At 52.5% G+C, this 11,574-nt stretch overlaps 1 protein-coding gene across 1 annotated transcript in view; it reads left to right on the forward strand.

The window, feature by feature from the left end:
- MFSD4A (major facilitator superfamily domain containing 4A) overlaps positions 1 to 11,574 on the forward strand; it is a 38,282-nt gene that overhangs the window by 17,024 nt on the left and 9,684 nt on the right. Inside the window, exons 4-5 of the mRNA XM_064733181.1 lie at positions 6,901 to 7,069; positions 11,423 to 11,541. Coding sequence (XP_064589251.1) covers positions 6,901 to 7,069; positions 11,423 to 11,541 — 288 coding nt within the window. The remainder of the gene's footprint in view (positions 1 to 6,900; positions 7,070 to 11,422; positions 11,542 to 11,574) is intronic.

Genomic DNA, 11,574 nt, shown 5'->3' on the forward strand with positions numbered 1-11,574 from the left:
ACATTGAGCTGGGAGGTGCAACAGCTTGTGGGGTTTTGGGGATGGATAAATCTGCCAGGTGAGGGGAGGGAGCAGCTCTGGGAATTTGGAGGGAGAAGTGCTGGGAATTGGGGGTTCTGGTGAGGTTCCTCTGGGAATTTGGGAAGTGTTGGGTGCTGGGATTTGAGGCTTCTGGTGATGGAGGGAGCAGCTCTGGGAATTTGGAAGGAGGGAAGGAAGGAGCTGGAATATCCCCAAGCTGATGCAGCAGCTTGTGGGGATTTTGGGGATGGATAAATCTGCCAGGTGAGGGAGGAGCAGCTCTGGGAATTTGGGAAGTGTTGGGTGCAGGGAATTGGGAATTCTGCTTGGCCCTTGGCTCATGGTGAGGAATGCTCTGGTGTCCCTTTTTCCCTTGGGAAAAGAAAATCTTCAAAAAAAAAAACACCCAACAAAAAACCCAAAACAACAAAAAAGCAGCAAAAATTATCCTGGGAAGGAATTCTGGGAGAAAATGGCACCAAAATCTGGTTGTCCAGGAGGGATGGTCAGGATGGGATGGGGTGGCCACAGCTGTGGGTGGGACATCCTAAAAACTGTCCCAGCCTGGTTAAAGCAAAAAGGACCGGCTGGATTTAAAGGTGAGGGTGTGGAGAGCAGGGAAAAACCCAGAGTGGGATTGGGAATTGGAGAATCCCAAAATGGGGGCTGAGATACACCCCAAAATGGGACTGGGAATTGGTGGAATCCCAAAATGGGGACTGAAATACCCCCCAAACTGGGACTGGGAATTGGGGAATCCCAAAATGGGGACTGAGATACACCCCAAAATGGGATTGGGAATTGGTGGAATCCCAAAATGGGGACTGAGATACACCCCAAAATGGGACTGGGAATTGGGGAATCCCAAAATGGGGACTGAGATACACCCCAAAATGGGATTGGGAATTGGTGGAATCCCAAAATGGGGACTGAGATACACCCCAAAATGGGATTGGGAATTGGAGAATCCCAAACTGGGGACTGAGATACACCCCAAAATGGGATTGGGAATTGGAGAATCCCAAAATGGGGGACTGAGATTTCCCCAGAATGGGACTGGGAATTGGGAAATCCCAAACTGGGGACTGAAATACACCCCAAAATGGGACTGGGAATTGGGGAATCCCAAACTGGGGACTGAGATACACCCCAAAATGGGACTGGGAATTGGGAAATCCCAAACTGGGGACTGAGATACACCCCAAAATGGGACTGGGAATTGGGGAATCCCAAAATGGGGACTGAGATACACCCCAAAATGGGACTGGGAATTGGTGGAATCCCAAAATGGGACTGGGAATTGGGGAATCCCAAAATGGGACTGGGAATTGGGGAATCCCAAAATGGGGACTGAGATACACCCCAAAATGGGATTGGGAATTGGGGAATCCCAAACTGGGGACTGAGATACACCCCAAAATGGGATTGGGAATTGGGGAATCCCAAAATGGGACTGGGAATTGGGGAATCCCAAACTGGGGACTGAGATACACCCCAAAATGGGACTGGGAATTGGGGAATCCCAAAATGGGACTGGGAATTGGGGAATCCCAAAATGGGACTGGGAATTGGAGAATCCCAAACTGGGGCCTTGTCCTGGAGGCTGGGAGTGCCCAGGGCCGTTATCTGCGCAGCCAGGCCCTCAGAGGGGAGGGAACATTTCTGCTAAATCTGCAGTTCAGAAGAATGAAATCTGGTGCTGACCTCCGGAAGGATCAGAACCATCAAGCAAATGCGTTTTTCTTCCATGGGACCGAACTCACTGTTCCTATTCCCATTGTTCCCAGAACAATGCAGGCCTCGTAAATGAATTCAGGCTGGAGGGGCGGGGTGGGAGGCAGGAGGGGGGGAATTCTCCATACATTTAAATCATGCCACGAGCCAACAAAAGGCAGGAAATTTGGAGCTGGAGCTCACACTTGCTCCCAGACATGTAGAAAACAAGGGAATGAGCTGTCACTTAGGATTTCCTGGCTTTCTCCCCCGGTTGGTTGCAGTGTAAACAGCGCTGGGCTGTGCTGGGAGGAGACGGCAGAGCTTCGCTTGCTCCCCTCAAAAAACAAAAAAAAAAATAGAAAAGGGAAAAAAAGAAAAGGGAAAAAAGAAAATGAAAAAAAGAAAATGAAAAAAAGAGCCGTTCCCTGTGGAATTGGAGGCACCAGGGAGTCGTGGGTGTGGGCTGGGATGGGCTCATCCCTTGGGATCGCTGCTGCCCCATGGCTGTGGGCTGTGGGGATGGTGGTGGGAGCACGGGGTGCTGGAGCATCCCTGGATGCGCAGAGGAGCCCAGAGCTGGGGCTGGACCCTCCCTGCAGGGCCCTGCGCTGTCCCTGTTGGCCTGGGAACCGCGGGCTCCTCTCTCGGGAGGTGCTGAGCAACCCCTGCTAATGGCTGGGCCTGGGGCCGGCAGCAGCTCCCGCTTCCCTCGGGCACGATTCCAACTGCTCTGTGCCCACGGCCTCGGGTTCCGCTCTTGGGGCAGCAGCAGCGCAGGGCTGGAGCCCAGAACGTTTGGGGTTTGGCACTTTGGGACCCCAGAAGGTTTGGGGTTTGGCCCTTTGGGACCCCAGAACGTTTGGGGTTTGGCACTTTGGGACCCCAGAACGTTTGGGGTTTGGCACTTTGGGACCCCAGAAGGTTTGGGGTTTGTAGGGCTGGCACTTTGGGACCCCAGAACGTTTGGGGTTTGGCACTTTGGGACCCCAGAACGTTTGGGGTTTGGCACTTTGGGACCCCAGAACGTTTGGGGTTTGGCACTTTGGGACCCCAGAACATTTAGGGTTTGTAGGTCTGGCACTTTGGGACCCCAGAACGTTTGGGGTTTGGCTCTTTAGGACCCCAGAACGTTTGGGGTTTGGCACTTCGGGACCCCAGAATGTTTGGGGTTTGCAGCGCTGGCCCTTTGGGACCTCAGAACATTTGGGGTTTGGCACTTTGGGACCCCAGAAGGTTTGGGGTTTGGCACTTTGGGACCCCAGAACGTTTAGGGTTTGTAGGGCTGGCACTTTGGGACACCACAACATTTGGGGTTTGCAGGGCTGGCACTTTGGGAGCTTTGCCTTGGATCCCTGTGCCCATTTCTGTGAATGCTGGGGCCTGGGACTGCCTGGGGATGCCCCAGAGGCTCAGGAGATTTTTCTCCCAGTTTTCTCCCTCTTTTCCCCTCTCCAGCCTCAGAATCTCCCATTCCCACCTCTCCTTGCTCTGAAATTCCCTTCAGGCACCTCCCCTGCAGAATCTGAGCCCAGCGCCTGAAACTGCTGCTGCTGGGGGAACTGAGCTGTGATTTTGGGGTGGTTTTGGGATGTTTTTGGGACATTCAGGTGCTCACCTCCCTCTGTCCCCTCCCCAGCTGCCAGTGCCCATCGCTGTTGCTGGAGGAGCTGGGCTGTGATTTTGGGGTGGTTTTGGGGTGATTTTGGGGTGATTTTGGGGTGTTTTGGGGGTGGTTTTGTGGTGATTTTGTGGTGATCTTGGGGTGATTTTGGGGTGTTCAGGTGCTCACCTCGCCTCTGTCCCCTCCCCAGCTGCCAGTGCCCATCACTGCTGCTGGAGGAGCTGGGCTGTGGTTTTTGGTGTGGTTTTGGGGTGGTTTTGGGGTGGTTTTGGGGGTGGTTTTGTGGTGATTTTGTGGTGATTTTGTGGTGATTTTGGGATGATTTTGGGCTGTGGTTTTGGGGTGGTTTTGTGGTGATTTTGGGGTGATCTTGGGGTGATTTTGGGGTGATTTTGGGATGTTTTTGCGGTGTTCAGGTGCTCACCCCCCTCTATCCTCTCCCCAGCTGCCAGTGCCCATCACTGCTGCTGGAGGAGCTGGTTTAGGGATGATTTTGGAGTAGTTTTGGGGTGGTTTTGGGGGTGATTTTGGGGTGATTTTGGGATGTTTTTGGGTGTTCAGGTGCTCACTCCCCGCCTCTGCCCCTCCCCAGCTGCCAGTGCCCATCGCTGTTGCTGGAGGAGCTGGGCTGTGGTTTTTGGGGTGATCTTGGGGTGATTTTGGGGTGTTCAGGTGCTCACCCTGCCACTGTCCCCTCCCCAGCTGCCCGTGCCCATCGCTGTTACTGGAGGAGCTGGGCTGTGGTTTTTGGGTGTGTTTTGGGGATAGTTTTGAGGTGATTTTGGGATGTTTTTGGGACATACAGGTGCTCACCCTATTACTGTCCCCTCCCCAACTGCCAGTGCCCATCACTGTTACTGGAGAAGCTGGGCTGTGGTTTTGGGGGTGATTTTGGGGTAGTTTTGGGCTGTGGTTTTGGGGGTGGTTTTGTGGTGATTTTGGGGTGATTTTGTGGTGGTTTTGGGATGTTTTTGGGATGTTCAGGTGCTCACCGCTCCTTTATCCTCTCCCCAGCTGCCAGTGCCCATCGCTGTTGCTGGGAGAGCTGGGCTGTGATTTTGGTGTGGTTTTGGGGATGGTTTTGTGATGGTTTTGGGGTGATTTTGGGATGTTTTTGGGGTGCTCAGGTGCTCACCGCTCCTTTATCCCCTCCCCAGCTGCCCGTGCCCATCGCTGTTACTGGAGGAGCTGGGCTGTGGTTTTGGGATGATTTTGGGGTAGTTTTGGGCTGTGGTTTTGGGGTGGTTTTGGGGTGATTTTGGGGTGATTTTGGGATGTTTTTGGGGTGTTCAGGTGCTCACCCCCCCTCTGTCCCCTCCCCAGCTGCCAGTGCCCATCGCTGTTACTGGAGGAGCTGGGCTGTGATTTTGGGGGTAATTTTGGGATGATTTTGGGCTGTGGTTTTGGGGTGATTTTGGGGTGTGGTTTTGGGGTGATTTTGGGATGTTTTTGGGATGTTCAGGTGCTCACCCCCCCTCTGTCCCCTCCCCAGCTGCCAGTGCCCATCGCTGTTACTGGAGGAGCTGGGCCGTGGTTTTGGGGGTAATTTTGGGATGATTTTGGGGTGTGGTTTTGGTGTGGTTTTGGGGGTGGTTTTGGGGTGATTTTGGGTGGTTTTGGGGTGGTTTGGGGTGATTTTGGGGTGATTTTGGGATGTTTTTGCGGTGTTCAGGTGCTCACCCTGCCTCTGCCCCCTCCCCAGCTGCCCGTGCCCATCGCTGTTACTGGAGGAGCTGGGCTGTGGTTTTGGGGGTTTTTGGGCTGTGGTTTTGGAGGTGGTTTTGTGGTGATTTTGGGATGTTTTTGGGGTGTTCAGGTGCTCATCCCCCCCCTCTGTCCCCTCCCCAGCTGCCAGTGCCCATCGCTGCTGCTGGAGGAGCTGGGCTGTGGTTTTGGGATGATTTTGGGGTAGTTTTGGGCTGTGGTTTTGGTGTGGTTTTGGTGTGATTTTGGGGGTGGTTTTGTGGTGATTTTGGGATGTTTTTGGGGTGTTCAGGTGCTCACCGCTCCTTTATCCTCTCCCCAGCTGCCAGTGCCCATCGCTGTTACTGGAGGAGCTGGGCTGTGGGTTTGGGATGATTTTGGGGTGGTTTTGTGGTGATTTTGGGGTGATTTTTGGATATTTTTGGGGTGTTCAGGTGCTCATCCCCCCCTCGGTCCCCTCCCCAGCTGCCAGTGCCCATCGCTGTTGCTGGAGGAGCTGGGCTGTGGTTTTGGGGGTGATTTTGGGATGATTTTGGGCTGTGGTTTTGGGGGTGATTTTGGGGTGATTTTGGGCTGTGGTTTTGGGGTGATTTTGGGATGTTTTTGGGGTGTTCAGGTGCTCACCCCGCCTCTGTCCCCTCCCCAGCTGCCCGTGCCCATCGCTGTTACTGGACGAGCTGGGCCGTGGTTTTGGGGTAATTTTGGGATGATTTTGGGCTGTGGTTTTGGTGTGGTTTTGGGGGTGATTTTGGGCTGTGGTTTTGCTGTGGTTTTGGGTTGTGGTTTTGGGGTGGTTTTGGGGGTGATTTTGGGCTGTGGTTTTGGGGTGGTTTTGGGCTGTGGTTTTGGGGGTGATTTTGGGGTGATTTTGGGATGTTTTTGGGGTGTTCAGGTGCTCATCCCCCCCCTCTGTCCCCTCCCCAGCTGCCAGTGCCCATCGCTGCTGCTGGAGGAGCTGGGCTGTGGTTTTGGGGTGATTTTGGGGTAGTTTAGGGCTGTGGTTTTGGTGTGGTTTTGGGGGTGGTTTTGTGGTGATTTTGGGATGTTTTTGGGGTGTTCAGGTGCTCACCCCGCCTCTGCCCCCTCCCCAGCTGCCCGTGCCCATCGCTGTTACTGGAGGAGCTGGGCTGTGGTTTAGGGATGATTTTGGGCTGTGGTTTTGTAGTGATTTTGGGGTGATTTTGGGATGTTTTTGGGATGTTTTAGGGGTGTTCAGGTGCTCACCCCCCCTCTGCCCCCTCCCCAGCTGCCAGTGCCCATCACTGCTGCTGGAGAAGCTGGGCTGTGGTTTTGGGGTGGTTTTGGGATGGTTTTGTGGTGGATTTGGGGTGGTTTTGTGGTGATTTTTGGATGATTTTGGGGTGGTTTGTGGTGATTTTGTGGTGATTTTGGGGTGGTTTTGGGTGATTTTGGGATGTTTTTGGGGTGTTCAGGTGCTCACCCCGCCTCTGTCCTCTCCCCAACTGCCAGTGCCCATCGCTGTTGCTGGAGGAGCTGGGCTGTGGTTTTGGGATGATTTTGGGGTAGTTTTGGGCTGTGGTTTTGGGGTGATTTTGGGGTGGTTTTGAGGTGATTTTGGGTGATTTTGGGATGTTTTTGCGGTGTTCAGGTGCTCACCCCCCCTCTATCCTCTCCCCAGCTGCCCGTGCCCATCACTGCTGCTGGAGGAGCTGGGCTGTGGTTTTTGGTGTGGTTTTGGGGTGGTTTTGTGGTGGTTTTGGGGGTGGTTTTGTGGTGATTTTGTGGTGATTTTGGGATGATTTTGGGGTGGTTTTGGGGTGGTTTTGGGATGTTTTTGGGGTGTTCAGGTGCTCACCCCGCCTCTGCCCCCTCCCCAGCTGCCCGTGCCCATCGCCGTGTTCTTCCTGCTCTACAAGGAGCGCATGGTGCCCTGCTTCAACGGCAGCAGCCACCCGCTGCTGTCGGCTGACGAGCTGGCCCTGGAGACGCGGCCTGGGGACAAGGACGAGCTCTCCACCGCTGCCCAGAGACCCCACACGGCTGCAGGTGAGCTCTCGCATGGATTTTGGGGAGAAAAAGCCAGATTTCAGTGTCCGGGTGTAGTGGGAGATCCAGCTCTGCCGTCCGTTGCAATGTGTGCACAGGGATCTCATGCAGGAATACCCAAACAAAAACATTTGGTGCACAATTGCCCTCAAATTAGGTGAAATCTTGAATAAATGTTGGTGTCCCAATCCCAATGAGGCCTCCAGGCTGTGTTTCTCCATTCCATGTTTCTCTGAGCCACCCTAAAGCCCCCCAACCCTTTAGGGACACGTGGCAGTTGTGTGCCTAAATTCCCTCCTGGTTTTGGGTCACATTTCTTCAGATTATTCCCTTTAAAGGGTCACATTTCTTCAAATTATTCCCTTTAAAGGGTCACATTTCTTCAGATTATTCCCTTTAAAGGGTCACATTTCTTACTGATTATTCCCTTTAAAGGGTCACATTTCTTATTGATTATTCCCTTTAAAGGAAATAATTTCTTACTGATTATTCCCTTTAAAGTGTCACATTTCTTCAGATTATTCCCTTTAAAGGAAATAATTTCTTACTGATTATTCCCTTTAAAGGGTCACATTTCTTACTGATTATTCCCTTTAAAGGGTCACATTTCTTCAGATTATTCCCTTTAAAAGGTCACATTTCTTCAGATTATTCCCTTTAAAGGGTCACATTTCTTACTGATTATTCCCTTTAAAGGAAATAATTTCTTACTGATTATTCCCTTTAAAGGGTCACATTTCTTACTGATTTTTTCAGTTCCTTGTGCTGCAGATGCTGATTTTTATAGGAAAGGAATAAGAAACAACCAATTTCCCCTCCCTTGTTTGAGGGGAAAAGTGAAATCCAGCAATAGTTTGCTCTTGACCTCACGGCTGCGCCCTGCCTTGGGGACAATGGTGACATTGTTCTTTCCTGGCCAGCAGGGACGTGTCACAGTCAGTTCTTTGGGTAAACAGTGAATATCTCAGAAGTAAATATGGTTCAGGACTTTGGGAAGTGTTCCGTGTTGTTCCTGGAGAGATGGCTTTGGCCCTGGGCAATGAAAGGGGATTTCAGGGAATTCTTCGGGGTGAGGAGGTGTGGAATTTTGAGGGTGTGGAGAGCCAGGATTTGAGGATATGGAGAGCCAAGATTTTGGGGTATGGAGAGCTGGGATCCCAGGGTATGGAGAGCCAGGATTTTGGGGTATGGAGAGCCAGGATTTTTGGGTTGTGGAGAACCCAGGATTTTGGGGTATGGAGAGCTGGGATCCCAGGGTATGGAGAGCCAGGATTTTGGGGAATGGAGAGCCAGAGTTTTGGTATATGGAGAACCCAGGATTTTAGGGTGAGAAGAGCCAGGATTTTGGGGTGTGGAAAGCCAAGATTTTGGGGTATGAAGAGCCCAGGATTTTAGGGTGAGGAGAGCCAGGATTTTGGGGTGTGGAGAGCACAGATTTTGGGGTGAGAAGAGCCAGGATTTTAGGGTGTGTGGAGAACCCAGGATTTTGGCATATGGAGAGCCCAGGATATTGGGTTATGGAAAGCCAGGATTTTAGGGTGAGAAGAGCCAGGATTTTGGGGTATGGAGAGCCAGGATTTTTGGGTTGTGGAGAACCCAGGATTTTGGGGTGTGGAGAGCTGGGATCCCAGGGTATGGAGAGCCAGGATTTTGGGGAATGGAGAGCCAGGGTTTGGGGGAATGGAGAGCCCAGGATTTTAGGGTGAGAAGAGCCAGGATTTTAGGGTGTGTGGAGAACCCAGGATTTTGGTGGATGGAGACCCAGGATTTTGGGGTGTGTGGAGACCCAGGATTTTGGGGTGTGTGGAGAGCTGGAATCCCAGGGTATGGAGAGCCAGGACTTTGGTATATGGAAAGCCCAGGATTTTAGGGTGAGAAGAGCCAGGATTTTGGGGTGTGGAGAACCAAGGTTTTGGGAAATGGAGAGTCAGGATTCTGGGGTGTGGAGAGCCAGGATTTTGGGGGATGTGGAGAACCCAGGATTTTGGGGTATGGAGAGCTGGGATCCAAGGGTATGGAGAACCCAGGATTTTGGGGTGTGGAGAGCCAGGATTTTGGGGTGTGGAGAACCAAGGTTTTGGGAAATGGAGAGTCAGGATTCTGGGGTATGAAGAGCCCAGGATTTTGGGGTGTGTGGAGAGCCAGGATTTTGGGGTATGGAGAGCTGGGATCCCAGGGTATGGAGAGCCAGGATTTTGGTATATGGAAAGCCCAGGATTTTAGGGTGAGAAGAGCCAGGATTTTGGGGTGAGGAGACACAGGGTTTTGGGGAATGGAGAGTCATGATTTTGGGGTGTGGAGAGCCCAGGATTTTGGTGTATGGAGAGCACAGATTTTGGGGTGTGAAGAGCCAGGATTTTGGGGTGTGGAGAGCCAGGAATTTTGGGGTATGGAGAGCCAGAGTTTTGGTATATGGAGAGCCCAGATTTTGGGGTGAGAAGAGCCAGGATTTTGGGGTGTGGAAAGCCAGGATTTTGGCATATGGAGAGCACAGATTTTGGGGTGTGAAGAGCCAGGATTTTGGGTATGGAGAGCCCAGATTTTGGGTGAGAAGAGCCAGGATTTTAGGGTGTGTGTAGAACCCAGGATTTTGGTGGATGGAGAGCCAGGATTTTGGTGGATGAAGAGCTGGATCCCAGGGAATGGAGAGTCAGTATTTTAGGGTGTGTGCATAACCCAGGATTTTGGTGGATGGAGAGCTGGGATCCCAGGGTATGGAGAGCCAGGATTTTGGGGAATGGAGAGCCAGGATTTTGGTATATGGAAAGCCCAGGATTTTAGGGTGAGAAGAGCCAGGATTTTGGGGTGAGGAGACCCAGGGTTTTGGGGAATGGAGAGTCAGGATTTTGGGGGATGTGGAGAACCCAGGATTTTGGGGGATGTGGAGAACCCAGGATTTTGGGGTATGGAGAGCTGGGATCCGAGGGTATGGAGAACCCAGGATTTTGGGGTATGAAGAGCCAGGATTTTGGGGTGAGGAGACCCAGGGTTTTGGGGTATGGACAGCCAAGATTTTGGGGTATGAAGAGCCCAGGATTTTGGGGTGTGTGGAGAACCAGGATTTTGGGGTATGGAGAGCTGGGATCCGAGGGTATGGAGAACCTAGGATTTTGGTGTATGGAGACCCAGGATTTTGGGGTATGGAGAGCTGGGGTCCCAGGGTATGGAGAGCCAGGACTTTGGTATATGGAAAGCCCAGGATTTTAGGGTGAGGAGAGCCAGGATTTTGGGGTGTGGAGAGCCAGGATTTTGGGGTGAGGAGAGTCAGGATTTTAGGGTGTGTGGAGAACCCAAGATTTTGGCATATGGAGAGCCCAGGATATTGGGTTATGGAAAGCCAGGATTTTAGGGTGAGAAGAGCCAGGATTTTGGGGTATGGAGAGCCAGGATTTTGGGGTGAGAAGAGCCAGGATTTTAGGGTGTGGAGGACCCAGGATTCTGGGGTGTGGAGAGCCAGGATTTTGGGGTATGGAGAGCCAGAGTTTTGGTATATGGAGAGCCCAGGATTTTAGGGTGTGGAGAGCCAGGATTTTGGCTTATGGAGAGCCCAGATTTTGGGGTGAGAAGAGCCAGGATTTTGGGGTGTGGAGAGCCAGGGTTTTGGGGAATGGAGAGTCAGTATTTTAGGGTGTGTGCATAACCCAGGATTTTGGTGGATGGAGAGCCAGGATTTTTGGGGTGCGGGCAGCACGTACCCCAACATACCAGGCTCCCAGGCTTTGGGCAGACCCCACACCCATTCCCATTTCCCTCTGGAAGCTCAGAGGAAGATGAAGGTGAGGTGGAGCCCCCCAGGCTCAGCAGTGCCCCACGTTCAGGGTCCTGCCTGGCTCTGTCCTGCAGCTGGGCTCTGGCTCTCCACACCCCCCAAAATCCTGGGCTCTTCATACCCCAGAATCTTGGCTCTCCACACCCCAAAACCCTGGGCTCGTCTCACCCCAAAATCCTGGCTCTCCATACCCCAAAATCCTGGGTTCTCCACATCCCCCAAAATCCTGGCTCTCCACACCCCAAAATCATGACTCTCCATTCCCCAAAACCCTGGGTCTCCTCACCCCAAAATCCTGGCTCTTCTCACCCCAAAATCCTGGCTCTCCACACCCCAAAATCCTGAGCTTTCCATATACCAAAATCCTGGCTCTCCACACCCTGGGATCCCAGCTCTCCACACACCCCAAAATCCTGGGTCTCCATACACCAAAATCCTAGGTTCTCCATACCCTGGGATCCCAGCTCTCCATACCCCAAAATCCTGGGTTCTCCACACACCCACAAAACAAACCCCTCTGAGGGCTGGCGGCCACCCAGCCCTGGGGGACACTCTGCTCACGTTTGCTCTGCATTGTTCTCCAGCGGGTCACGAGGATTTGTTCAGCTGCTGCCAGAGCAAGAACTTCCGAGGGGTTTCCTTCACCTATTTCGCCGTGCACATCACCGGCGCCCTGGTTCTCTTCATGACTGATGGCATCGTGGTGAGCGCAGTTGTCCAAATTTCTGGATTTTTT

The sequence above is a fragment of the Zonotrichia leucophrys genome, chromosome 26 (assembly GCF_028769735.1).
Source record: "Zonotrichia leucophrys gambelii isolate GWCS_2022_RI chromosome 26, RI_Zleu_2.0, whole genome shotgun sequence".
Lineage (NCBI taxonomy): Eukaryota > Metazoa > Chordata > Aves > Passeriformes > Passerellidae > Zonotrichia > Zonotrichia leucophrys.